Source organism: Triplophysa dalaica, chromosome 21 (genome assembly GCF_015846415.1).
Source record: "Triplophysa dalaica isolate WHDGS20190420 chromosome 21, ASM1584641v1, whole genome shotgun sequence".
Classification (NCBI taxonomy): domain Eukaryota; kingdom Metazoa; phylum Chordata; class Actinopteri; order Cypriniformes; family Nemacheilidae; genus Triplophysa; species Triplophysa dalaica.
The window spans coordinates 8,481,611-8,507,479 of NC_079562.1; the positions used below are offsets into that span (position 1 = coordinate 8,481,611).

A 25,869-nucleotide genomic window follows, 5' to 3' on the forward strand; every position below is an offset into this window, starting at 1 on the left:
CAGACAATCAATCTGGCCTGAAGGTCTTTTCCTTATTTAAGTTTTTTGCTTGTAGTATTAACACCTCTTTAGTTAGCATCTTTCTTTCTCTCTCTCTCTCTCTCTCTCTTTCCATCCGCTGCACCGTAGCTGCGCCTCACTGCATGGAAACTTTCACCCCCCCTCCATTCCTGACAGTCACACACCCACATGCACACAAACACACGCTGCACGGCTGAAAGCAGTGGGTGGAAGGGGAGGAGACTGTGTCTGGTAAGGTTGAGCTGTTTACAGTGTGGGTTTATAAAACAGCAGACGGGGGGCCGTCCCTACAAAGAGAGGGAGCAGGGAGGAGAAACGCCATACAGGGATAGAGAGAGTGACAGAGAGAGAGAGCACGTCTGAGAGAGAGGGTCTGCATACAGCCTACCCGGGACAGAATGATAAAACAGTCGGCAGGCTTTGGAGTGTAAGATTGTTTGTCAACTGACTACTAACACAACTGCAACGGAGGATGCTGATGTGAGGAGAGCAAGAACTCTGCATTGTACCACAAAAGGGACTCTCTTTGTTTGCACAGTGAGTACGTCTTTATATACATTTTATTATGAATTTGAGTTATAGTGCTGTCTCATTTGTAAAGGACTTAATTTAAACAATGCATATTTTAGGATATAATCTATATGCATACAAATTTTTTCTTAGAGTGGTCAAACAACTTTGCATTCAAGATGAATAAGGACGTTTCATTTTTCTTTAAGGAACAGAGCAGCAATTGATGAGTTCTGTATCTTAGACTGTCTAGTCATGGGTGACGGTGGGGAACTTACTGAATAGATTCCCAGTGCTGCATCATGGTTCAGCACAGGAGCCACAAATACTCATCAGTCATGGACGGCAATTCCAGCAGAGAGGCGGCAGATGATGACGCTGAGGTGTTTGGACACGTACCCTCCAACAAAGACCCCAACTGGTGCAAAACTCCTACTGGGCACATCAAGAGACCGATGAACGCTTTTATGGTATGGTCTCAGATTGAAAGAAGAAAGATCATGGAACAGTGGCCTGACATGCACAACGCTGAGATTTCAAAGCGCCTTGGAAAACGTTGGAAGCAACTTCCCGATTATGAAAAGATACCCTTTATTAAAGAGGCAGAGAGGTTGCGTCTCAAGCACATGGCCGATTACCCCGACTACAAATACCGTCCCAGGAAGAAGAGCAAGTGCATCGCCCCTGTGAAACTTGAGGAGAAGCTTCCGCTGAAATTTAGCAAGCCCCATTCAGGAAGATCTCCTGGGCTCTCCGGCAAAGGGCTCAAAATCAAACCCCGCAAGCATAAAATGAACTTCAACAGCAATAAATACAAGAGCTACAGCGAGAGCGACGATGACACAATGGATGTAAACTTAGACTTAAGTCCAGGGGTGCTACAAGATGATCACAACCGGTCGAGTCACTTTGTCCGTCACCAGCAGGCTACAAACTCTTCTGAGGACCAGCAACCATTACCTGAACTCAGAGAGAAAGTGGCCATCTCCGAAACCAGCAACATCCAGAGTCTCCCTTCTCAAAAAGACTGCCAGGCTGCCCCGAAGACCCCGTTGTGCAAGCCAAGGGGATCGACCTCAGGGAGATCCTCCACGCCGACCTCCACCAGCTCCTCCTCTTTAGTTTCTTCGGCCTGTTCAGACGAAGAATTGGAGGAGGAACTCTTGCATATCATATCTAACAGTATGCCTATGGACTGCTCCACTCTGGACAAAGACTTTGAAGCATTTCATGCCAACTCAGGATCCCATTTCGACTTTCCCGATTACTGCACTCCAGAGGTGAACGAAATGATTTCTGGAGACTTGCTCGTGCCCAGCATCTCAGACCTAGTGTTCACTTACTGAAGTGTAATGTGACTGCCTGCATAGCTGCCAATTCGAAAAATCAGAGGTCTTGAAAACATTTGGTCCATGTCGTACTTGGACGATTCCTTTTTCCATGTGTTTATTTTTCTCAATGAATTCCGTAAGTGCTATTGCTTTTCCGTTCCAAGCATGTCACATCTTGTTGGTTTAGCTAAGAGACACGCAGGGCTGCAAGGGAGAGGAAAATGTTCGATTTTAGCGTTTTTGGAAAGACATTTGAGAGGCAGCTGGGTGTAATTTTCAGTGACAGGAAACAAAGTTTTATGAGCTGTCTTGATAAATGTTTTAAAGCTAACATTAATGTCTCGGAGCATCTGATGGGCAGCGGTAAAGCTCAGATCAGTTCCAGACGAAGATCTGTATCTATTTAATATCTAGCCATGTAATTTTCATGACAGCTCATAACATTGATGCCGTTGTGCTTCATCTAAATCTCAATAATGTCCAAGAAGTGTCTATGAATGATTCCGACTTTATATACGGTGTCTGCCGGTACATTAACATAAAAAAATCCAAGGGTGCAAATGATGAAAGGAAGTTTAGTGAAAATCGTTCATGAGAAGCTTATTAAAATCTGCAGCCCTTGTAAGTCACACGGTACAGCATCTGTAATGCGGCAACCTAGCGGAGAAAATCATGGCAGCACATAATTCATTTCATATTCTTTAATTAGGTAATAGCACTTTCATTGCCTCGCCATTGCCGCAGACTTTGAGGAACACGTGTGATTTAAAGGCAGCTCTCCATCGGCCCTGCGTGCAGGTGTGTGTGTGAGTCTGTTGTGCCTAAACTGTTTGAACTGTGGACAGAGGGTTTGGGGTATGGGGGTTGGTTCTTTCAGGAAACTGTGCATCTGTCCATGCAGCTTTTATGCAGGGGTCGGACCCTGCGCTCACTGAGCGTCTGCTGGGGGTGGGCAGGCACGGGGGGGGCCTCACGCACCGGTTTGCACGTTGTGTCTGCAGCCCGGCTGCAGCTGCCCCAAACAGGGCGAGAAATCTGTGTCTGCCAGCTGGCCCCCATTGACTCTCTCAGGGATTGCTTGTCTAGGTCCTAGTGCCTCCCGTAGGTAATTCATCTGTGATGATCTGTGTGTCGCTCTCCTGGAGAAACCATCTGAAGTCAAGCGAGGTGACGGCCTGATTTCTCATTGGGTTTTCGACAGGATTCATCTCTTTCTTTCACCAACAAGCTCTTAGTAATTTCAGAGACTGGCATTATTTACTTCCCACCAACAGAGGAGACAACAGACCCTGCAGTTCATTTCTTACATAAACTGTTAATCCTTTCTCGATTCCTGAAGCCTGGTGGAAATGCAGCGTCAAGCTGTGCAGCTGAAAGTTAGGAACCTAAAATGAAAAGGACCTGCTGTTTGTTTGCTCTTGGTTTAACCACACTGTTTGGACCACGAAATAACTGCTTTTGTGACAAAGACAACAGAGGCACAAATAGTCTCCATCTTGCTGTGTTCCTTACTGTAGGAAAGAGTTGACTGAGCTAGTTCTTAATTTTTCTACTTCTACTAGTTTTACCAACCTGTTTTTAGGAAATGCTGTTAAGTGATGCCACATTATGAGATGAAATTACACACAATTCAGGTATCTGTACTTCAATGAAAAGTGAAATGTCTATAAACATGAGCGAGGACAGGAAAGGGAAACACAGTCTGTGAAACAGGAGGCCTTCTTCATCGAACACAAAACAGAAAGAAAATGCCTCAACGCATATGTACAGTTCAGAATGATTTAGTGCTTTAAAAGAAAAGCTGAAAGGCTGGCATTTTAAATGCTCAAAGTTGTAGGACATTTAAGAAATCTCAAGTTACTGGACATTTTCATTCCTGTAAGGCCCAGGTGATGGACACCATCAATTTGTGATCCAATTAGGTTAGTTGTATTATGGAAAACCAAAATGATGTTTGCATGTGTCATTTCAAGGATAGCGAATAGGTTAAACAAATGCTTGGGCCTCCAAAAATCATCAGGGAAATTATTTCAGGACTGCGATTTATACAGAGATTCTGACTGAATCTAATCGCCACAACTGAAGTTCACACACAGGGACAACTTTTTTGCATTAAGATGTCAATCAAACCTCTATACAATACATACACTATTGAAAACTGTAACAGGTTACACACTGAACCAACACCAGCAGACAAAAAAAATCGGACTCAGGACAAAATACATCATCCTACTGTGGATCTGCTTCTATTCAAGTTGTGCACTCCGATTGGCCATTGTACGTTATTGTAGATGATCTGCAGTATAATTGTATGTAGCATCGAAGGTCAACCTGCAAGGTTGTACCTTTTGAAATATTAAATATTTTAAAATGCCATGATATTTCTTTTGGGTGCATTTTTCAGCTGTGAATAAAACATTTATTTAAATGTGCTAAAATGGGCATTTTACAAGTACACTCTGTCAGCATATTTTTGTTTGGCTCTTACAATTCTGATTGTGTCATTTATATATTTAACATTTTCGAAAAAGCACGAGAAAATGGGGCAGACACATCACAGATGGGCTCAAGCAAATTAGTGTCAAAGTGATAAATGCAGAAAGCTGTATATAACTGAAGCGGTGTAAAAATACCCATCTGGTCTGCACCTCCTGCTCTGGGCTGGCGATTAATGAATAGCGTTCAGTGAGACTGAAAGCCAAGGACAATGCTAATTTCACACAGGCCAGACTCAGCTTTGCTAAACCTGTCATATGTGAAGCATGTGATTTCGCAGAGCAATACATGTATGTCAGAAACCTGCTGTCAACGGGCTGCCAGAATCACCAAGAGCCCAATGAACTGCAACCAGTGAAGTGCTGGACACATTTGATCAGCTCTATATCAAAAAGCTGATCTATACGGAATCTGGCAGAAGATTTAAAATAAAACAGTGTTAAACAAAATTAAGTATATACATTCATCATGAGCTTTACTGTTTGCTTTTTCAGGTCCAAAGCTAATTTATATTATTAGCACTGGTGCTATTTCATTTGGTACAAACTGTAACATTAGCAATCTTTTAGGTCTGATCCCATTTGAATGTGACAAGGATTTGAGATTCTCAGTAACCAGCTGATACACTCTTGAACAGAAATAATATGTGACCAAACTACGGCCTTGTTGCTTCATTTAAGTAAACTCTGTTCTACAACCTATTGAGGTCTGTCTCCATTGAAGTGACTGAACTCAGCAAGCAACACAAATGGGATGTTTTAATTTAATGCAAATAATTTTAAGAGAATTTGACATATACCATGGAGCTAAACAACTGAAGCGATACACAATTAATAAACATAAAATAGAAAACACAACAAAACATTGGGTAAAATAATAAAATGTTATTTGTAATAGATAAACATTTACATTCCATCATCTTTGCTTCTTTTAAGTGCATTATGGGATTGCTATCACTGCAAAGTACACATGAAAAAACTGGCTTAGAACTTATGCCTAAATTAGGTATTTGAGAGAACGTCTCAATACCTCACAATGCTGCCTTGGTAGCTCACTAGATTTTTCGGAGTAAAGTGCTGTTTAAAGTTTTTTTGTTAGATGACAATTTCTGGGAATTTGGTATTGAGTGAATTGTGATTCTTAAGGAAAATTTTATTTTTACTTATTTTACTTCAAATCATATACAGTATGTTTGACACTATCTTTTCTAATTTCCTAATGGTCAAGTCAACAGCCAATAGCTATGATCCATAGTAAATTATGGTTTCTGAAAGCTTGATGTGCTTACCCGTAATGACATTAAAACAATAATTCTGTTACTTGCACATGATTGGCCAGAACACCTGCCTAATGTCATTAGCAGACAGTGCGGCTCTGTCCGTCACACGGTCATGTGCGTGAACAATGTCAAAGTGTTAAAATCTATTTCAACGTCAAAGTTAACTCATTTTATGACAATTAAGTTATTCTTGACATGCAGCAATGGCACTGCCATGGAGGTATTGATGCTATCATGGTGATCGCAATCTCTTTGTTTAGGAAACAGTACTTCTAACCTCTATAATGACTGAATTGTTTCCTCTGCTGCTTTTCCACCACACGATAAAAGAAAAATGAATGACTAAGTTTGAGTGACAATTTTTTTCCATAAACAAAAGAATCTTTAGCGTAGTTAAAAAGGTAAAAATACTGCCATCTTCACGTGTATGTTAGATCCTGAAGTAAGCTATACTATGAGTAGCACAATTCATTTTGATAGCGCTATCACTGTAATGACACGCTCATCAATAAACTGCTTGAGATGACGTTTGACCTTTCTGTCTTTCTGTTTGAGTGTGCAGAGCGTTTGAATAACATACATTATATGTCAAAAGAATGACATGGACTTTGCACGTTAAGCTGCTTTTTGGGAATGATTTACAATGTGGATTAAGCATATCAAGCCATCAGAACGTGCTTGACAGTTTTCGAACATGTATTTGACACAGTCCTCTCATATATGTGTGTTTCACGCTGCGGGTTTCTCCCACTCTGCTTGTGACGCAAGTTTCAGAAAGGATGCAGATGTTCTTGTGGTCAGAGCACAGAGGCATGAAAGATTGCAGTCGTCCTGTAACTTTACGTGCACACAGACTCAGCCCACGTGACATATGTGAAGACGCATTAGCGATAACAACCAACACAACAACTACTGAATTTACATTCAAGCTTTTGCTAGATGCTTTTATCCAAAGCGACTTTCAAGTATTTGGTGTTCTTGAATCAAACCTTTGACCTTGACGTTGCAAGCACCACGCTTTACCAGTTAAGCTATGATAAGCCTCTCGCAGTAAGTGAAAGATAAAAAGTGTGTTGATTTAAATTCTATTACGGTGGTTTAAAACATCCACGGTGCTTTGAGGAAATATATATTGGCTTAGAGCTGAACTGTGGGATTTCTGTGCAATTAATCTAATCGAGCGATCGTGAAATAAAGAATATCCCCAAAAAACCCCATTAACATTCACAGTTCCACCGCAAACTGATTGAGATAATTTTGCATTGTTACACCGTGTCTACACTGGATGCATCGCGCCACGTCCAGTTTGGACAAATAAAAAAATGTATGATGGGTTCTTATTAGGTATGCACCAATATTCAAATTATAGCCTGCCCGATAACCGATAATTCTTAAACATTGGAAGCCGATACCCCATATAGTGGCTGATATACAGTACTTAAATAGTAATATATCATTTTCTGAGGCTGAACCTTTTTTTCCCCCTGAAAATCCTGTACCAAGCCTACTTTACACTAATTCAAGATTCTTTAACTTTTAAACTTTTTATAAAGTTTATTTAATAAACAAATCATAGATGTTCTCCCAGAGAAACCCAGAAATGTGCTCTCCTTAGGCACAAGTCTAAGGGGTCTCAACACAGAATGCATTCAAACAGCAATTTCAAACAATATCCTTTTGTTACTATAATTTACACATTCAAAAATATCTACATACTACTTTAACAATCTTTTGCTAATAACAGTAAGGGAATGATCATGACAGAAAGACAGTGCTATACTGGTATTTTACTATGAGCGGCATGCACCTGAAGTTTTTCTGCCAGAAGAAATGATTCATAATTTATTGTCTATAATATATCTCCCTAAATTTTATTATCGGCCAATACAGATATGAAATAATTTATCGTGCATCCTTAATTCTTATTTGTTCTATTGTCTCTTGCCGGTGTAGACATGGTGTTCGGCTTTTAGACAACCAGAGCAATGCAATATAGCGACAGTATGTACACATTTTGCTTAAATGCCTAACCTAGTTGTCCCTGCATATTACTCTGGAATAAAGTAGAAAGCATTTAAACATTTTAGCTTTAGGTTCATTTGTGTCAGTTTTCCTATTTGATAAGATGAGTAAACCGCAGCAAAGACGTCCATGTGACACGTGTCGCAGCGTTTCCAGGTTCCTCTTAAAACAGCATATAAGAACCACACGGCCACTCTCACTTAGGGAACCGTTTAGCTCGTCCTGACCACAGATGATTTCATTTTTCCCCTTGTGCCCCTTCTGAACATCACTGCATGCCTGCTGCGTGCCACTGCTACACAATATAATAACAAATGACAACAAGCACAATATCAGATTTTCACTACACGATGATCGTGGGCAAAACTGTGATGATGATATTATCGTGATAATAATACTATCAGTCAAACAATACTATCAGTCAAATTTAACTTTAATTGTTTTATTTTGTGTAATTTTGTCTTTTATGTCATAATTTACTGTAATGTAAAACTGTATAATCTAAAACATAAAAGAATTTTGGAAACCAAACAATGGAAGTACCCATTCACCTGCATTAGTTTTGTAACCATTCAGTTAAAAGTCTTTCAAATACTTTCTGTTGTGTTCTGCAAAAGAACGAAAGTCAAACAGTTTTGAAATCATAAGAGGGTGAGTAAATGATGACAGAATTTTTATATTTGAGGTGATCTATCCCTTTAAGGCAAAAATTTAAACAACTGCTTATTATTGTGTGTTATTACACATGGTTTTCGGGGGGGGACAAAGTTATCGTCATTGCTAGTATCTTGTGACACCTTAAATTTGAAAGTGTAATTTTTTCAAGTTAGAGGCAATACAAGCAAACCTAACTTACATTTAAATTAAATCACTTTGCAATAAAGCATGTGCATAAATGTTAATTTAATAATGATCTCAAATATACCTTACAGACTTGTGTACATATTGACTTGTTAAATGGTAAAACATCTTGCAAAAATAATGACTTTCACCAAACACTGAGAACAATGTTTCTAATGTACCGCAGTGTTTATACTCCAGGGAAATTAACCTTCGAATAGCTTACTTATAAATTATCTTTCAAAATGAAGCGGAGTACTGTTTGGAATAATGTGGCACACCGTGGCAAATGCAAATGAAGCTATCGTGCCTTGACAGCCCAAGGGCCCAATTATGTTTTTTAAACTCTATGGCAGAAATCAAGTTGGATATTTCTCTTTATGAAATATAGCACTGACTGCTGGCCTGTCGACTACTTTTTCACAACATGAAAACAAATACCTAAAAAGTTCATCAATATCAAAGCAACGGTTACCTTAAACCAACTCGTCTCACACATTTGCCACAGCGGATGTTTGACAGATTGGCCTTGATTCCCTCTCACCAGCAAGCTACATTACCTTCCTGTAAGTAATACTGCACTTGAGAAGATAAGCACGACTACTGACAGCAACTTTCATCCAGCGTTTCAACAGTATACCACAATCAAAACCTAAGGTCTTTAAATAATGCTCCCTAGGCAAAAAAACAGACGCGTGGCCATTATTGTCCAATCGCAACATGCCAGGTTATCCCACAATGTGTCGCTTTCACTTTAAAGCCTGCTGAGAGAGCACGCCATTTATTTAATATCGGCAAACCAGTTCGACGGCACAGCTCTGTGATGGATGCCCACAAAATCTGTGTCCAGTAAAAGCCAAGCCTCATCTGTGGAACAACTTATTGAATTTCCTTGGCTGCTTGGCTAAGCAGTTAGCTGTTTTACAGTGTGAATAATTGGACTCTTATATTTCACCTCAACCGGCTTTCTAGCGGCTTGTACGGTCAAATTTGACAATAACGGCAGGCATTCGAGACCCTTTCTGAGAGTGGGAGACTTAAATGTCCCGTTCTGCCCTTGCTGATTTATCTCGCGATCTTTCTTATACAGGCAGCAGATGGGAGAAGAATTAGCCGTATTTTAAAGTGCAGCGTCAGTCTAGCGTTGTCCATACTTGGATCAATTACACCTCACTAATTGCTGTACCTCCAATTATGTGGTGATAGGCAGGAGATGGGATTAGGAAGGCGAGTGGAAACTAAAGGTCAGGTCGGGTGAATTAGGGCTGAGGGAGGTTGGGTGCAGGGTGTCAAAATAACTTTCACACATGAAAAGGACAAAAACACCTTTGTCGTGCTGCATTCTGTTGTTTCTGTGACCTTTTTTCGCCCCCACTGCTTGAGATACGCCAGGCTGCTCTAGTGAGTAAGCATCTCCACATAGATTCAGCCGTCCAAAGGGATTCTGCACTGCTTTACATGTCACCGCTTCTAAAAACAGACGATTGTCAACTTATTTTCTCTCGTCTCCTCATTAAAGGAGTTTGAAAAGATGGGTCAGAGATAAGCACGGTGAACTTGAGTGTAGTTAGAGCTGGGTAAGTTGATTTCAAATCAGCTTTCTGCAAAGGTTGTCATGTGTTTCTGCACCAACACCCTCTTAAGCAGGGATGTGAGGGGCCGTGGAGACATGCAGACGGACAGATCTAGACTGCTTGTCCCCTTTAGCCATGTCTCCAGACAGCTGGACAGAAAACAGTGCCAGGAGGAAAGTGTAATGAGAGATTTAGAGAGGAAGCAGTTGGCCCCTAACACACTTGGACACACATCACCTCAAAAACACACAGAATTGATATCGGTTTATATATACTGGTCAGATCTCTCCAGTCGGTTGTTATGCTTAATTTTAGTAAAACTGTATTTTTTAGTAATCATTAATTCTCGTTTATGTCCTTTGTTCTAATTTCATTTGATTTTTATGTCCTAATGATTCTGGTTTCTACAAAATACTCCAAAAATATGTCTTATCTTTTGTATATGCAATTTCATTCAACAAACATGTGTGATAAGATACATATATGCATACATATATTATAAAGCAGGCTATGTGTTATGGATCTGTCTCAATTAGGTTTCGTGTTAAGACAGGTGCACACAACAGAACAGACGTGAGGTGATGCTGTCATATGACGTGACGTTGATTTTGATCACAAGAAACACAGACATGAAAGATCTGAAAGAGAAATATTTAAGAAAATCAAGAGGAAAGAAAGGAATGCAACAATGCAAATGTGTGTACAGCTGCTTTGGAACAATGCAAATCTGTGAAAAGCGCTATATAAATTAAACTCAATTGAAATGTAACTGTTTAAAAGGTAGAATTGAATAATAAGCATGCTATACATCATGACAACTTCCTCTTAAAATGTCACGAACTGAGCCAGTTTTCATTTCCTGAGGAGGCAATTTCACTTTTAACACTTTCCAATTTACCAAAATGTGTGAGAGCGCTAGTATGTGTATATGTGCATTCGCGCAGAGGCAACAGTTTCCGTAAGTTATGTGAAATAAAAGCTTTTCTCTCTGTCTCAAAGGTGTTTAATGGCAACACATGCGGGACTAAAACCCGATCAATGCTAAAATAAAGTTACAATATTATACTGGCTGAAGTACATATGATAAACACTTTCATTATTCTGTTACATATCAGTGCACAAATTAGGTTGAGTGTTAAACTGAACTGTTCAGTAGATTTTGTTGCCAGCCTGTCTAGCAATGTTTGTCTATACATAACATAAAATAAGAGTTCGTCTTTTCGAAAGTTATAGTGCGTTTCATGAAGTTCATTGAGTTGGCTCCTGCGATTTTGGTCAAACATCTTCAGCTTGTCGCACTTTTTCTGGTAAGGGAGCATTGATGCTCCCTGGTTTTTGCGGTGTATTGTGGGAATTTTTACAAACGTTTCAGTGCACTGGAAAGATTTAGCGAATGAGACAGCCCTTAATATGGCTGACTCCCCAGTCAGTGCCCCGACTACTGAACAAGTGAGCTGATTGAGACACAGGGACCGTGTTGCTTATATTAAATGTGAGCCTCAGGTGAAAAAATGAATAAGAAAATATACAACATCATCACTGTCAGGCAAAAACTTTGTAGCTGCAAGACTGCTACATTTCGAGACATGAATCTAAATCCTAATAGCCTGATTCTGCTAGACTTATCTGCAGCATTCGACACTGTCAATCACCAGATACTGCTTGCAACCCTTTCATCACTAGGAATCTCAGGCACCCCTCTCCGCTGGTTCAAATCCTACGACTCCAGTAGATCCTTCAGGGTGTCATGGGGGGGCTCACTGTCCACTGCTCAACACATGATCACTGGGGTCCCTCAGGGATCGGTGCTTGGTGTGTTCCTTTTCTCCATGTACACTACATCCTTGGGACCCATCATACAGGCACACGGCTTCTCCTATCACTGTTATGCTGACGAAACCCAGATTTACATCTCATTTCACCCACATGACACCACTGTAGCAGCTCGCATTGCAGCCTGCCTAGAAGACATCTCAGCTTGGAGGAAAGAGCATCACCTTCAGCTAGGGCTGGGCGATATGGCAAAAGTTTTTTTTTATATTGATCGATAACAATATTTATTTCGTTATATATTTCATTAAAAAACTGTATTTAACAATCTATTTTGAATACAGTTTATTAACAAAACAGTCGAATAAAATTTCACTTTAAACCAAGGGCTCCATTACTGCGTACATACGAACGCTATTGGGTCAGCACCTACGCACATAGATAAAGCTGCAATAATGTCTTGCTCGAGTATTCATTCAATGCATTCAGCACTGGTATATTTCATATATGCACCAGCTCATGTTAGCAGACATGTTAACGATGGATTTAAAAACGTTTGTACACGAGTTTAGAAGTAACTCGCTTGCAATTGCAGTTCAAGTTTCTTTTGTTTAACCGGCAATTGCGAAGGAAAATAAGACACTTGATAAACCACGTGATGACAACTCGAGGTTAGTTTCACTTTTGTTTCTGCTTCCAGTCATGTTTTCCTCCTCATGTCGAGCCAAAACAGCCAGCAACCTCTGAGCCATATTTGATGACCAGCTGTCCTTCAATGATCACATTGCAAAGATAATGCGGTCATGCCAATTTGCCTTATTCAACACTAGAAAGGTTAGACCCTACCTCACTGAGCTGGTCTTCCTGCAAAGGCTATTAAACCACTCCAGCTGGTTCAGAACGCAGCGGCACGCCTTGACTTCCAAGGGCTCATTGTGACACCCCTTTTCATCTCTATCCACTGGCTACTGGTTGAAGCCAGTATCAGATTCAAGTCACTAATGCTTGCCTACAGGACTATCACTAGATCTGCACCAGCATACTTTCACACTCTCCTACACTGCATAAAAAACCCAGCGTTCTGCAAACAAGTGGCGTCTTTAAATTTTTAAGCAGTTGGCAGACGCTTTTTTCCAAAGCGACTTACATTCCATTATACTACACATTCGTATTTGAGTATGTGCAATCCCTTGAATCAAACCCATGACATTGGAGTTGCTAGTGCTATCCTCTGCCCACTGAGCTACAGGAAAGCTGTAGCTTGTATTGCCTTCTCAAAAGGGCAGTAAAAAGTCAGTTCTGGTGGAACATTCTTCCCAACTCAGTCCGGTCAACCACATCTCTCACAACATTCAAAAACTACTTAAAACCCATCTCTTCTGTGAGTACTTGACAGGCAAATGAAAGAAGAAGAAAAAATACGAACCCGCTCTCTTTCTCTCAACAGGTATTGTTCTGACTTTTGTGGAAAGGAATCTAGTAACATGGTATTATTACCTATTGTATTATTGCTCCTGCATGACATATTGCTTCATTGCTCCCTGAAGTCTCTGTAAGTTACTTTGGATAAAAGCATCTGCTAAATGACTACATGTAAAATATGGAAAAAACACTTAACACTATTGTCACAGAGGATACGTTTTTTAATACTTTTCATTGGTTAAACAAATGCCAAATCCACAGACAAACATCAATCTGACCAATAATAAGAAATTGGGGAAAAAAATTTGAGATTTGAGGGAGGTGTCCGCTCAACAGCGATGATTTAATACTATAACTGTTCAAATACATTACATTCCAAAGCAGAGACTTCCCAAAATAGTCCCAATGCATCACACTTGACTGGAAATGTTAAAGGACAGGCTGGTAGCTCTTACATTAGCATTCCCTGTCTACATGTCTACTCACGTCCTGCGTCAACAGGATGGACGTATACAATCTGGCAACATGCTTCTGGCACTAACCCAGTTATTCCTCTTCATCTCTGACTTTGTGTCTGTATAGGGTATTTTCAGACAGAGGCTCACAATGCTAGATAAATATTCAAACGCATGCTGTCAGAAAATTACACATGCTGAAATACAGACAAACAAACATGCTAAACACCGGTGATGAATGACGAAGCAACGCGCTCTACTATCATCATTCAAAACTAGTAATTCACATTAAAAAAAAGTGGATATTCATATAATTACTGTTTTGTCTGTGATACATTGGGCCAGAAAGTAGAACATGGTAGTAAATCGCAAGGGCACTTAGCAAGACAAATTTAACCTCTGCGAATCTCTGACACGCGTATAATTGTTTATGGCACGATGACAGATGCGCTTAGGAAATGTTGATGTGTGTTCATCAAGGACTGCAAAGTCAGTCTGGTGAGGTGAGGTCTGGGGGATCGGCAGGTTTTTAACGCTCTCTCACCACCAGATAGCGTGTATGTTTTGATCATTTAAACGCTTGCAAATCCCCCCCCAACACACACACATATCCTCTTCACCTGGGTGGCTGGTGGTGCTAAAGATACAAGCCTGACTCGGAGAGGTTTGTAGGCCACAGCTTATCTGTCATGCACACAACTTTTTCTGAAACACACTACGCAACTTGTTTCTTTCTTAATACACGCTCTCTCCCTGTGGATACCAAAGACCTCATCAAACGGTAGTCCTGAAGCTTACATGAGACTTTCTTTTCCCACAGAAAGTTACTGATGCAGTGGCACATTTTCTATTTTTAAAAGGATATCGAAATCTGTTTAAATCTGTTATTAAACAGGCCTAGTTATAACTAGGTTGGATATTTAGCACTAGAGTCTATTGCCCATGCTGTTTGTAGCTTTTTCTGATTCCCCGCTAATCCCTTGTACTCTGTCGGATTGATCTCCTTTCTCAATAGGTTTAAGCTAAAACGCAAGCTCCGGATTTCCCTAAACCAGGTTTAAGCCTCTGTAAAAACGATGCTTGAGTCTTAAGAGTCTGAAAGTGCTCCACTGGCCTTAATAATGAAGAGTTCAGCACAGAAAGAGAGCTTTCAGTTTTTGGGATGATAGAGGGACACATAAGGTGTTTATGTAAAACTGTATGCTGTTATATAATGTGTGTCATCTACCCTCTTGATTTTCGATCTCGCAGCAAGACATCATAGGTTTAGAGAGAGGCAGATTTCTCATCCACAATACTAAATCCTTATGACGAGTACCTGCTAGACAGGTCACTACCTTATTTTATATGTGCGACATTAGCCTGGATTAACTTATTTCATTTTTAAGAGAAGATATTCCACAGGAAATTGTTTATATAGTCCGACATAAATTAATTTTTTTGCAGGATCTATTGACAGAAATGCAATATTATGTACATAACTATGTCTTCAGAGAGACCTTACAAAATAAAGCGCATTATCTTAGAATAATCTATTTCTATGACATACACAGGAATTCTCCATGTTGTTTCTACAGTAGCCCGAAATGGACAAACTGCTCTACAGAGCACATTTCGTAAATATTTTATCTCCTTTGACAAAAAAGCGAAAACATCCTGTGTCAGCCACTGTAATGCTTCGAAAGGAAAGGGTGAGCGGTGTAATGAGCCATTGGTTGCAATTCACAACCTCACCGCTAGATGTCACTAAATTCCATAAACTGGGACTCTTAAGCAAGTGACATACTTATAAAAGTGAAAGAGCTTATGTTGTGTGGTTACATCAGCCTTTCATTGATTCCACATCATACATATCAGGATTTATGATATTGCGATATGCCTTTACATTGGATACGCAACAGTGTCCATGACATGGAGTTCACCTTTACAAAATACTAACTAACAGTGTAGTAAAAGCTAAATTAAAAGAATTTTATTAAATATTATTTCAGCACATCTTAGATGACTTGATTATATATTGATATTTTACTTAAACCTATTGTGATTTTGGGTCTATGGTTGGTTTTCCAGATTGGTCACTTGGTTCCAAGAGAAGGTCATTTCTGAATTTTTTATTTACAAGCAAAGCAAATCACACAATCTTTGTGTGAACCTTTTCACATTTTAATGACTGTACAAAAAAGCCAAGTTTCAAAAATGCGAAGCAACTAAAATTAGCACTGACAAAATCAATGAACCCTTTTGCTGGATTTAATACAATAAGCATCACAGGATGTAATACAAGCGTAAATGCTACAACCAAAGCCTCTTGTGCACTTGGGAAACCGATTACGTCTGGTATCATTTAGATTCCTGCATATCAGCCCTCTGCTTCCACTGTAGGGTGACATTGTAACCTTGAGCTCAGAATCCTTGTGAGTGAAAAACGTAGATAAAGAAAGATCCAATTTGAGCTGGGGATTAAGGTTTTCTGTCACCGAGAACCTGAGCAGAACGTGAGCTGAGGACAAGTGCACTGCCAAGCTGCGAGCGTGCACCCTCTAAACTGGAACAGATCTTTAAAAGCAATAAACAGCTTGTCTGGAGCAAACATTGCTTGCATAATGTTAAAACAACGCTTTTTCTTTTTTCCCTGGCAAATCATCCTGCGCTTTTCAATTACAAAATATCTGCATTTCATCACTGGTCTCTTATGTAAATGCGGTGAAGTCATTTACGATGCTATTCCAAGCAAAACCGTACAATAAACATGCAGACTGGCAGAGTTTCCACGAAAGCCCTGGCTAGCTTTTGAAATATCTGTGCCACATATGCGTTCAACTTCACCAAAAATCTTCAGACATGGTAATTTACGGCAAGAGCCATTCGGTAGCTGACTCGCCCATCATGCAACGGTGCTGTGTTAATACTTTGTAATTAAACACCCATCACATTTTTTGCAGACCCGGCAAAAAAGAACCGAAGATGGGATCGTTCCAGTTCATGTTTTCTGAACCAATTTCATGCACAATTTGCTCTGTGTTGGATGAGAGCGGCGTGCGAGCGCGCCACTGAATCGCTGGCCTGTCTTTCTGACTGAGAGGAACCTGTGTTTTACTGTAATACTGAGCTCTCGCGGCACTGCGGATCTGTCGTGTGAGGATCTGTGACATGAAAATGACTTTGGGTTGGGGGTGCTGTGGGTTACTTATAAATAATTGAGATAAATGATGCAGATGGCAAAAGATTTGTCATTATTGAGTGCTTCAGAGAGCACACAAAGCTATCCAGTGTCATCTAAAACAGTGAAGTTTAATACATCGGGTGCTTTTAAATTCTTAACCATAAAGTACTGCTACAGTAACAAGTGTTAGCAAATGTAAAATGGATTTGTGTTATTTTATTTTTAATACTACATATTTCTATTTTTCTATTTCTTGTTTTTGGCTCCAAAAACGAATTCCGTTTATGTGTGTATGTGTGCACTTGGCAAATGAAGCTCATTCTGAGTCTCTGTGTATTAGTTGCCGTCCTATCGGAGCATATAGAGAAGAGTGGGAGGGTGTGTAGTTTGGCCTGTGTCCTGTTCTGATGAGAAGGGGAAATCTCTCCCCTCTCCTCTCCTGTTCAGCAGCTGCAGCTACACAGTAGGGGAGCACACAAGCAATCTGCTCCCGACACACCCTAAAATCCCAACACACACACACACATAGGTCCATGAAATGAGCCTCCTCCACAGAGCCCACCCCTCATTTACTCCCCGTTATATTTTTTTATCCCCCATAAGCAGAGCTACTAAAGGGCATCTTTTTCCAATAACACTGAACTGCAATCCAGACAACTAAAGAGCTCACTGAGATTCAGAGTGAAGTTGAAATTCAGACTGAATGTTAAAGGATGTCCAGTTCGTGCATTACCAGCATGACTCGGATTGTCCGTAAAAAACATTTAAAACAAATTTAGGAAACTTACCTTATTTGAAAAACTTGTGTAACAGGGTTATATGGTTAAGACTGAGAACAGCCAACATCTATATTGTATGTCAAGGAAAATGAGAAGATTAAATGATATACTATGATTTTGGAAGGGTTAAAAGAGAAATTAGCCTACTTAAGGGATAGTTAACACAAAATCAGCAAAATGTACTAATCAAGTTGTTCCAAACCAATATATATTTTTTAATCTGTTGAACACAAAGAAAGATATTTGGAAGAATGCTTGTAACCAAACAGTTCTCTATCTATATATGAAAAAAATACTATGGTAGTAACTGATGCCCCAAAACTTTGGTTTCCCACATTTTTCAAAATATCTGCTTTTGTGTTCAACAGAGCAAATAAATCTATACAGGTCTGGAACAACTTGAGCGTAAGTAAATAACAAAATTTTCATTTTTGGATGAACTGTTCGTTTAGATAAAAAGCAATATTTGCAACTATGCAATATTTACGGAAAGTGCAAACAATCACACAGCCATAAAGAAAGATACAGAACGCTGAAGCTTAGAGTAATTTAAAAAGCTAACAGAGCTGTATCATGCAAGAAATAATGCCACGTGGATGGTGGAATAGAGGGTGACAAGCCTACAATTAGGAGCGATGAGCACAGTTGCCAAGTCATTCCCCTTGAAATCCCCCTTTAATTTATCACAGGACTGAGATGTTGAAAGTGTTGTCATGACAAGTAATGAATTACTGTCCCTCACCTTAAAAAAAGACCTCACCTTGCAATGTGTTCGTGGTTTGCAGCATGTGGGGATGATTTGGACAACAGCAAGAGGCCAAATACAGACAACGGATGGATCACAGGCGACAATATATCTCTAGTGTCTATTTCTGTATTGTGGATTTACTTACACAGGCCAAAACATTTCCAGCGATTTTGGTAATATTCTGCATTTCAAACTCTGCTTAGGGGCCCCGATTGGCAAAATGACATTGATTTGTCTGATTGGGTGTTGAAGACAGTTTTAATCACATCAGTCTCAGGACTGGTTGGCCGGATCGATGGAGATTTTCCAATTAGTTTTAATTAGTTCCCCTTAATCCTTTACGAAATGTCATTTAGTAGCAGAGCAGTAAATCCTGAACAAAAACCCCTACTCCGATAAAGTGAGTTATTCAGGAAAATTTTGTCTAAACTCTTGCAAAAATTAGGTTGACAGGTCTGGGAGGAAAATCTGAAAGTCTCACATGATTTGGGTGCTGCTGGTGAATTTGGGTTGTTTGTAAGCTGTTTAATGTCAGCATCTGTGCAACACTCTCTTGGCTGTGTTTGGCTGAATTCTGCACAGTAATCCCTTTTTACAGTTACGCTCCACTGTGTTGGAGAACCCATTTGGTGGTGCAGCATTATAAATACACGCTCAATCCCTCCCTTTCCTCTTTTACCTCTGTAACTGTTTATACTTCTTACGAATGGAAAGGCGTTCTATGCAGATGGAGCGAGAGAGAGGGAGAGAGAGAGAGAATGAGTTCATCTGTATGCCCTGTGCTAATGACAATAGCATCCTCTAAAGGTCAAAATTGTTACTTCATTTAAGTCGGCTAAGAAGAAGAGGGGTGAAAGTGAAGTACTTGAACTTTGAGCTTTAAGGTATTAACATTTCGATTTGAACACTTAAGTAAATGAATGATACTGTACCAAAAACTGTCTACTTTAAGTGATCAAATTTTCACCTGACAACAAAACTCTGTTTATTCATGTCGAACATGTATAATAAGCTTATATAAACTCACAGTGTACCTTCCAGTGTAAAGGCTCATTAAACAAAAAACGAATCACTGTCTGGCCATCTGGGATTTCCTTACGGCAATGAAGCTTAGGATCATGATTTCTCTGTAGTTTTACACCACAATGTGAGTGTATATTTGTATCGTTAGTTGTTTATAGCTAAGCACCCAGAAGTGGTCCAAACATCAGACTCAATGATTTGGACCAGTAGGCAACCACCTAGCAACCAGCCAGCACACCCTAGCAACCACACAGTTACTGGATAGCAATGCCCTTGCAACCAAACCAACACATTATACCATATTATTTCAGCAAGCACCACTTACATATATACAGTATATGCAATTCAAAACACTTTAAAAGTCTGAAAGCCTATATAAACCAAGAATAATAAAGATCACTAAAATTATAACCATATTAGTGCACTAAATGACAATAACAAGGTCGCAAGCCCTTTAAATTTGTTAGTTTTGTTTGCCTGTATAATCATTCATAAGCTAGAAAAGAAATCATTCTGAAAGTGATCCCAACAGTTGAATTCCTCTGTGTTGTTTCAAAGTCCATTTAAGTCGTGCCACTCAGCGGGCATGTTTGCAACATCTCTGTGCAGCTATTTACGTACTAGCAAGTCCTCGTCCTATCAACATGAATGAGGGAAGGCAGATATTTCTAAAATCACAATTAAACAGCTTATTTCCAAGAATAATTAACCATGACATGAACTGTATCATAACTTAGGTGTTAAATTGCACTTTTTTGATGTTGCCCCATCTACTGCGCATGCGCACAGGCTGGCAAGCACCTATCAAGAGCCCTGCCCCAGCCTTTATTGATTGACGATTGGCTCGTTTAACTGGAAGGTGGGACTTCTTTTGCTAGAACGCCAATATTGAGGATTGCATTCCTCGCCATTCAATATAACTGAGTGGCGCACCTTGTTAATATGAATATCTTCGGTTGTTTTACTATAGTTGTGGTATGGACAATTTAAAACTATTTTAAAAACATTATCTTTATAGTTATAGTTAATGTTCTTGATATACACAGGCCCTTAAGTGACACGTTGTAAAGTATAAGTTGAAAGAAAGAGAGTCATATAACAGTCTTTTGCCTTGCCTTCCTTTTTTCAGCTTCCCGACATATATTATAAGAGATTGTAAGTTAGATGTCGCTTTTCATAATTAAGGGTAAAGAAACATTCATTAGAGTACAATGGGACACAACAGGTTGATTTTTTAAACCAAGACAGCAGCTTGGAGGCAATAATTAAATAAAACACTTGTGTAAATTAAACACTACCTCATTAACGCAACTCTTTCAACGACAATAATGAGAGCAAGTGCCATCACGCATATGTCCATCACCTGTACTGAGAAAACAGGATCTCTCATCAACATTTACATAGGTAATGTCAAAGGTTAATGTGAAGCCGCTCATCTAATTAACTAACAGTTTGACTTCCCTGCCTCGGATTTGTTCGGCTACAGAGAGTTCTTCTCTCACCTCATGCCAAGGTAATTTCACCTGCCACGCAACCATTGAATACATAAATGGGCTCTCTTATGTGGAACAGATTGCCCGGTCCTGGTAATGAAGGCACCATATTTGGCGATAATGGACATGGGTTTTGAGTTATCTCCAGATATTTCTTTTTATGTTACCATAATTGCTAAACGGCACCATGGGAGCCATGGCACCTCTGCAGAAACTTAATGGAGAAGAAGAAAGGTCACGCTGACAAATGAGTGTGCCAGCAACCGCTGAACTCCGAGTCAAGTTCACATCCTGTGAGATGCTGAAGTGTTGGATGTTTTGATGTTTGGTCCAATTTTTCTTTACAGTCACTATCTGGCTGTGCAATGTGGTCACTACATCCTTTGTAGAGATCTGGAACAAGGTCATAAAAAGAAGTTATGCTTCTACGTGTCTGAAATTTGCTGCTTATTAGAACTAAGAAAAACAAATGCATTACAATTGGGAAACTGAACAAATTGTATTTTTTTATTTCTGCTAGGTGCATGGGATTTCTAGCGTTCATCATACACAAGTGCGTGATGTCATGTGTCTAAGTGTTCCTCAGGGCTTTATCTAGTGTCACCAGGCATCAGACAGACTAGGCCGTCTCAGAGCCATGCGTTCGCCCATACACACCCTGATTAGGCCTCCCCCATCTCCCAAATGTGCATACTGACAGAAAGAATTGGACGAGGTCACTGGATGTTACCATGACAACCAGACACGCAAGCTGGAAGGCTTCAAAGAGATCTCCTCCCATCTTTCCTCAATTTAAAGCTAAGCTTGCAACGTGTGCCTAAGGTAAGATAAAAAGCCAATATTTAAAAATATATTCACGCATAAAATCCCTGAGGTGAAAATGTGGGTCAAATTCCCCCCCATGGTACGCCACTTTCAAGTAAATACACTGTGTTTTTCCTATGTGTGTGTGTGTGTGTGTGTGTGTGTGTATGTTTGACTACCAGCGAAGCGTCAGATTAGAGCTGATCCCCATGTCGGCCTTGATGTGATATATGGAGCCAATCTGGATTGAAAGTGTCACAGAAACTGACTGATACAGCATCATTCACTACACACAAACCAAACATCTGTCACTTAAAATCTGTCATAAAAAAGACTTGACAACAATAGCCCTTATGAACTGACAGGAGATGCAGAGGGGGCCATCCCAGAGTCTGAGAGACCATATGAAATTTAATTTAAACCAAAAAAATAAAGTAAAGGGAATTTTCCAATTTTTTGTTAACTCCTGTATAGAAGAGTCAGATTGACTTTTTAAAAACTATTTTTAAACATCTCAAATCGTGCTGGATTAACACAAACCATTAGATTATCTGGAATCCAAACCAGTCAAAAATGTATCTTTTAGTCAAAATGATATGTTGAAAATATAGCGTTTATACAAGATTTGTTTTAAATCCAAGCAAAATACAGGCAGATTTTATAAGAATTTTTAGTGCTCTCAGACTTTTGGACATAACAGTATGTGCCAATAAAAGTTATTTTCATCATGTGCCAAAAGATACACAGCGCACACATGAAAAGCATTTGACGAAGAAAAAAAATATCCAGATTTCGTCACACCAGTGATTGTGGTTTCGCTGCGAGTTTTCCAGCAGAGTCATCAGGGAACGGCTGCATGGGTTTGATCGCTCCAGCACATCTCTGAAGTCCGACTTGATTTCAGAATAACTTTAAGCTTTAATGAGCCCGAGCTGCATTTCCTCCCATTCTCCTGGTGAACAGCGTGCTCCATTATTTAAAGCTATTACTTCACGTCTGAAGAACTCGTCTAAATGAATACAGGTCTGCAAGGACAGCTTAGAGTTGGATCCAACAAAATAAGCTATTAAGTAAACTCTAATTCTGACAAGCTTTAGAAAATCATTAGATCCACAGTCTGCTGACAGGTATTAACACTATAATCAGCCACTTAAATGCAATGTGTCAGATATACCATGTGATGAACTGCGAAGTATTGTTTTATTTAGATGCCAAAGAAAACCATCTCCTGATACATCATTATTGTATTTATGGTGACCTCATCAATGATCTCATCAGGGACTTGAGCTAACTGGTGACCTCATCTGTAAGATCACTCAAAATCTTTTTCATTTTTTTAAACCTGACCTACAACACAAATGAGCTGTTAAACACTTCTCAGGAGATTTTAGAGACCACATAAACAGACAAAATCATACTTTTGCAAGATTAGCTTAATCAAATGTAAAATTACATTATGTAAAAAAAAATGATCTAAATCTGACGTCTAAAATGGGCAAAAGATCTCATCTCACATAACCCAAAGAAAACAAAACTGCCTCCCCCATCTTTCATATGTGCTACCTTAGGTTTCACGAGCTCATTGATTACTTCATTTATTTAAATCTGGATTCACTCTGGTTGCAAAAACATTAACACCTGGTTGAATATTTGACCCTTTCTGAATTTAAACAATCACATTACATAGGATTACATATAACACACGTTAAAAAAACAAGCTACGTACCTGTTATTATTTCATATTGGTCCATCTGTTTAAATCCAAATGTTTTGGTTCTCGGGAGGAGGCTCGTGGCTTTGGCGTCCCATGTTGCTGTGGAAATAGTGCCATCATGAGGACTTCCTCGTGCATACCCGGTGTGCAAATACTATGACTAGAAACAGCATAGCCTGCATAACTATAAGTTACTTGCCAGTCACCGTTACACTCAATCGAGATTGTGTGTTAAACGCTATTTGCTTACTATCAGATCTGGCACGTAAACTCATGGTAGTTGTAGTTCTTATTCATAAAACCACGTGTCCAATACCGTAAAGAGATACTTCACCCAAGAGTGAAAATTGTGTCATCATTTACTCACTTCTGGGTTGTTAAAATGTGTATACATTGATGTTTAAGGATGTCTTATTTGGATTTTATAATTCTGACAAAAATCTAAAAGACATGTTTTTTCTTATAAATCTATTTATTTCTCTAGCCAAGTTTTTTGTACACAAGTGTAAGTTTTTGTCTGTCAAACGTCTTTTAATATTTTTTGCAAAGACCTTAATTGTTTTTGGGTACTATCTCTTCATCTAACAATGCCAAGGCATTAAAGTCTGTTACAATGTGCACAAAGTATAATATTTCAGCTTTTTATAATGAAAACCAAAAGGGTCTCAAGGCGTTTCTCTCTCTCTTGAATTTATTTTAAGTTTTTGTTACCCCTGGCTAAATTTTAATTGTATTTATTTTTATTTGTCTATTTATTTTATTCATATTTATTTTTACTTGCTTTTATTTTACTTCCCTTTACTGGCTTTTTGTCTTCTGAATTATTGTTGTTTATTTCTGCTCTTAATTGTGACTATGTTTTTGATGTTTTATTTGTTCAATAAATAATACAATTTAAAAAAAAAATGTGTATACATTTCTTTGTTGTGATGAACAGTGAGAAATATATTTGGAATAATGCTTATAACCAAACAGATCTCAACACCCATTGACTACCATAGTATGAAAAATTACTTTATCATGTTTTTGTTCTGTTCAACACAAAAGAAGAATGTAGGACAGTGGACAGTTGTGGGGGCACTATTTACTATCATTGTTTTTTTCCTACTATGGTAGTCAATGGGTGTTGAGATCTGTTTGGTTTTATAAGCATTAATCCAAATATATTTCTCAGTGTTCATCAGAACAAAGAAATGTATATTTACTTACAAACATGTCAGGATAATCTCAGACAGTTTTTATGAAGTTTCATTAAGAAAACTGATACTGACAAACATTTCGTACCTTGCAGAGTGCACTGTTCACACTCCAGCACTAGATGGCAGTGAATGCAAGATATTATGCATTGAGACGTGAAATCTTGACTCAGATGTAAATTCCTAACATAATTTTATTATATCACACAATGGAAAAGGGTTTGTTTCATGTAGACACAAACAACAGAAATTATATTAAAACACAGAATTACCAGAAGGCTTCTAAAAATCTTTAATAGCATGTAAATTGCTTCAAAACTATTTTCCCAAAGACAAGCTCTCATTTCTTAACACAACTCCACCACTCATTATTCAAACAACTCACCCCCATCCTTCTAAAAAAACTAAAAGTGTCTGCTTTGCACTCAATCCCAGGGTCTGCTGATGCCTTGTGTAATGAGAAGGAAATGACAGTGATTCATTTGAAGGGGTCAGTATTGAGTTGAACTTTGGATGCCCATTTTCCCAACTGACTTCCCATGTGAATAGCGAAGCCTCAGAGCTCCTTCTTATAATAACACACACACTCACACACACACACACAAACTCATGACCACACACCCCTCACCATAGCCCCCACCACATCCTGCATCCTGCTAAAGACCGTCCGCTCCTGTCAGGAAGTAGCTCACTAATAAGCATTAAAAGTCCTGTGGATGAGGGCAAACTCTCTCTCGGGTGGAGGAGGGAGGCTATTGCGTTTCTAGTGGATCATCATCCTGTGATCATAATGGATTTGTTTCTGCCGGTCTGATATTGATGCTTCACGATGCTGTAATTTTGTTGCATCAGTGCTTTAGACTGATTTAGAAAGCAATCACTCATTTCTCAGACACACTCACTTCCTCGTATAGGTGTGTAAGGAAATTGGAAATGATGACCCGACACAAAACACCATTTTTTTGTTAACAGGGCATTAGGAATGTGCCATAGTCACACTATAATAGGGCCATTATGCCATGAGTAGCAGTGAACGGGTGCAGGCAGGAGAGAGCCGGGAGGATGGGGAGGAAGCACGAGTGAGCATGTACACGAGTGTGCAAATGAGTGAGAGAGTGAGTGAGTGTGTTCTGGCTGCACGCTGGGCCAGAACTGCACATCCTGTGCTCTGTTCCGCTCACATTTCACATGACCTGAGAGGATGTTGAGCAATCCACAGGCTCTGCAGA

General features: G+C 39.3%; 2 protein-coding genes across 2 annotated transcripts in view; one reads left to right on the top strand and one right to left on the bottom strand.

Moving 5' to 3' along the window:
• Window positions 1–23,511, bottom strand: part of pnp4a (purine nucleoside phosphorylase 4a) — a 64,686-nt gene extending 41,175 nt beyond the window's left edge. Inside the window, exon 1 of the mRNA XM_056734686.1 lies at window positions 23,457–23,511. The gene's annotated coding sequence lies outside the window, so the exon portion shown is untranslated. The remainder of the gene's footprint in view (window positions 1–23,456) is intronic.
• On the top strand, window positions 340–5,331 carry sox12 (SRY-box transcription factor 12). The gene is made up of 2 exons (XM_056734678.1): window positions 340–558; window positions 741–5,331. The coding sequence occupies exon 2, from the start codon at window positions 834–836 to the stop codon at window positions 1,875–1,877; it is 1,044 nt and encodes a 347-aa protein (XP_056590656.1). The 5' UTR covers window positions 340–558; window positions 741–833; the 3' UTR covers window positions 1,878–5,331.
• Window positions 23,512–25,869: the final 2,358 nt, after the last annotated feature.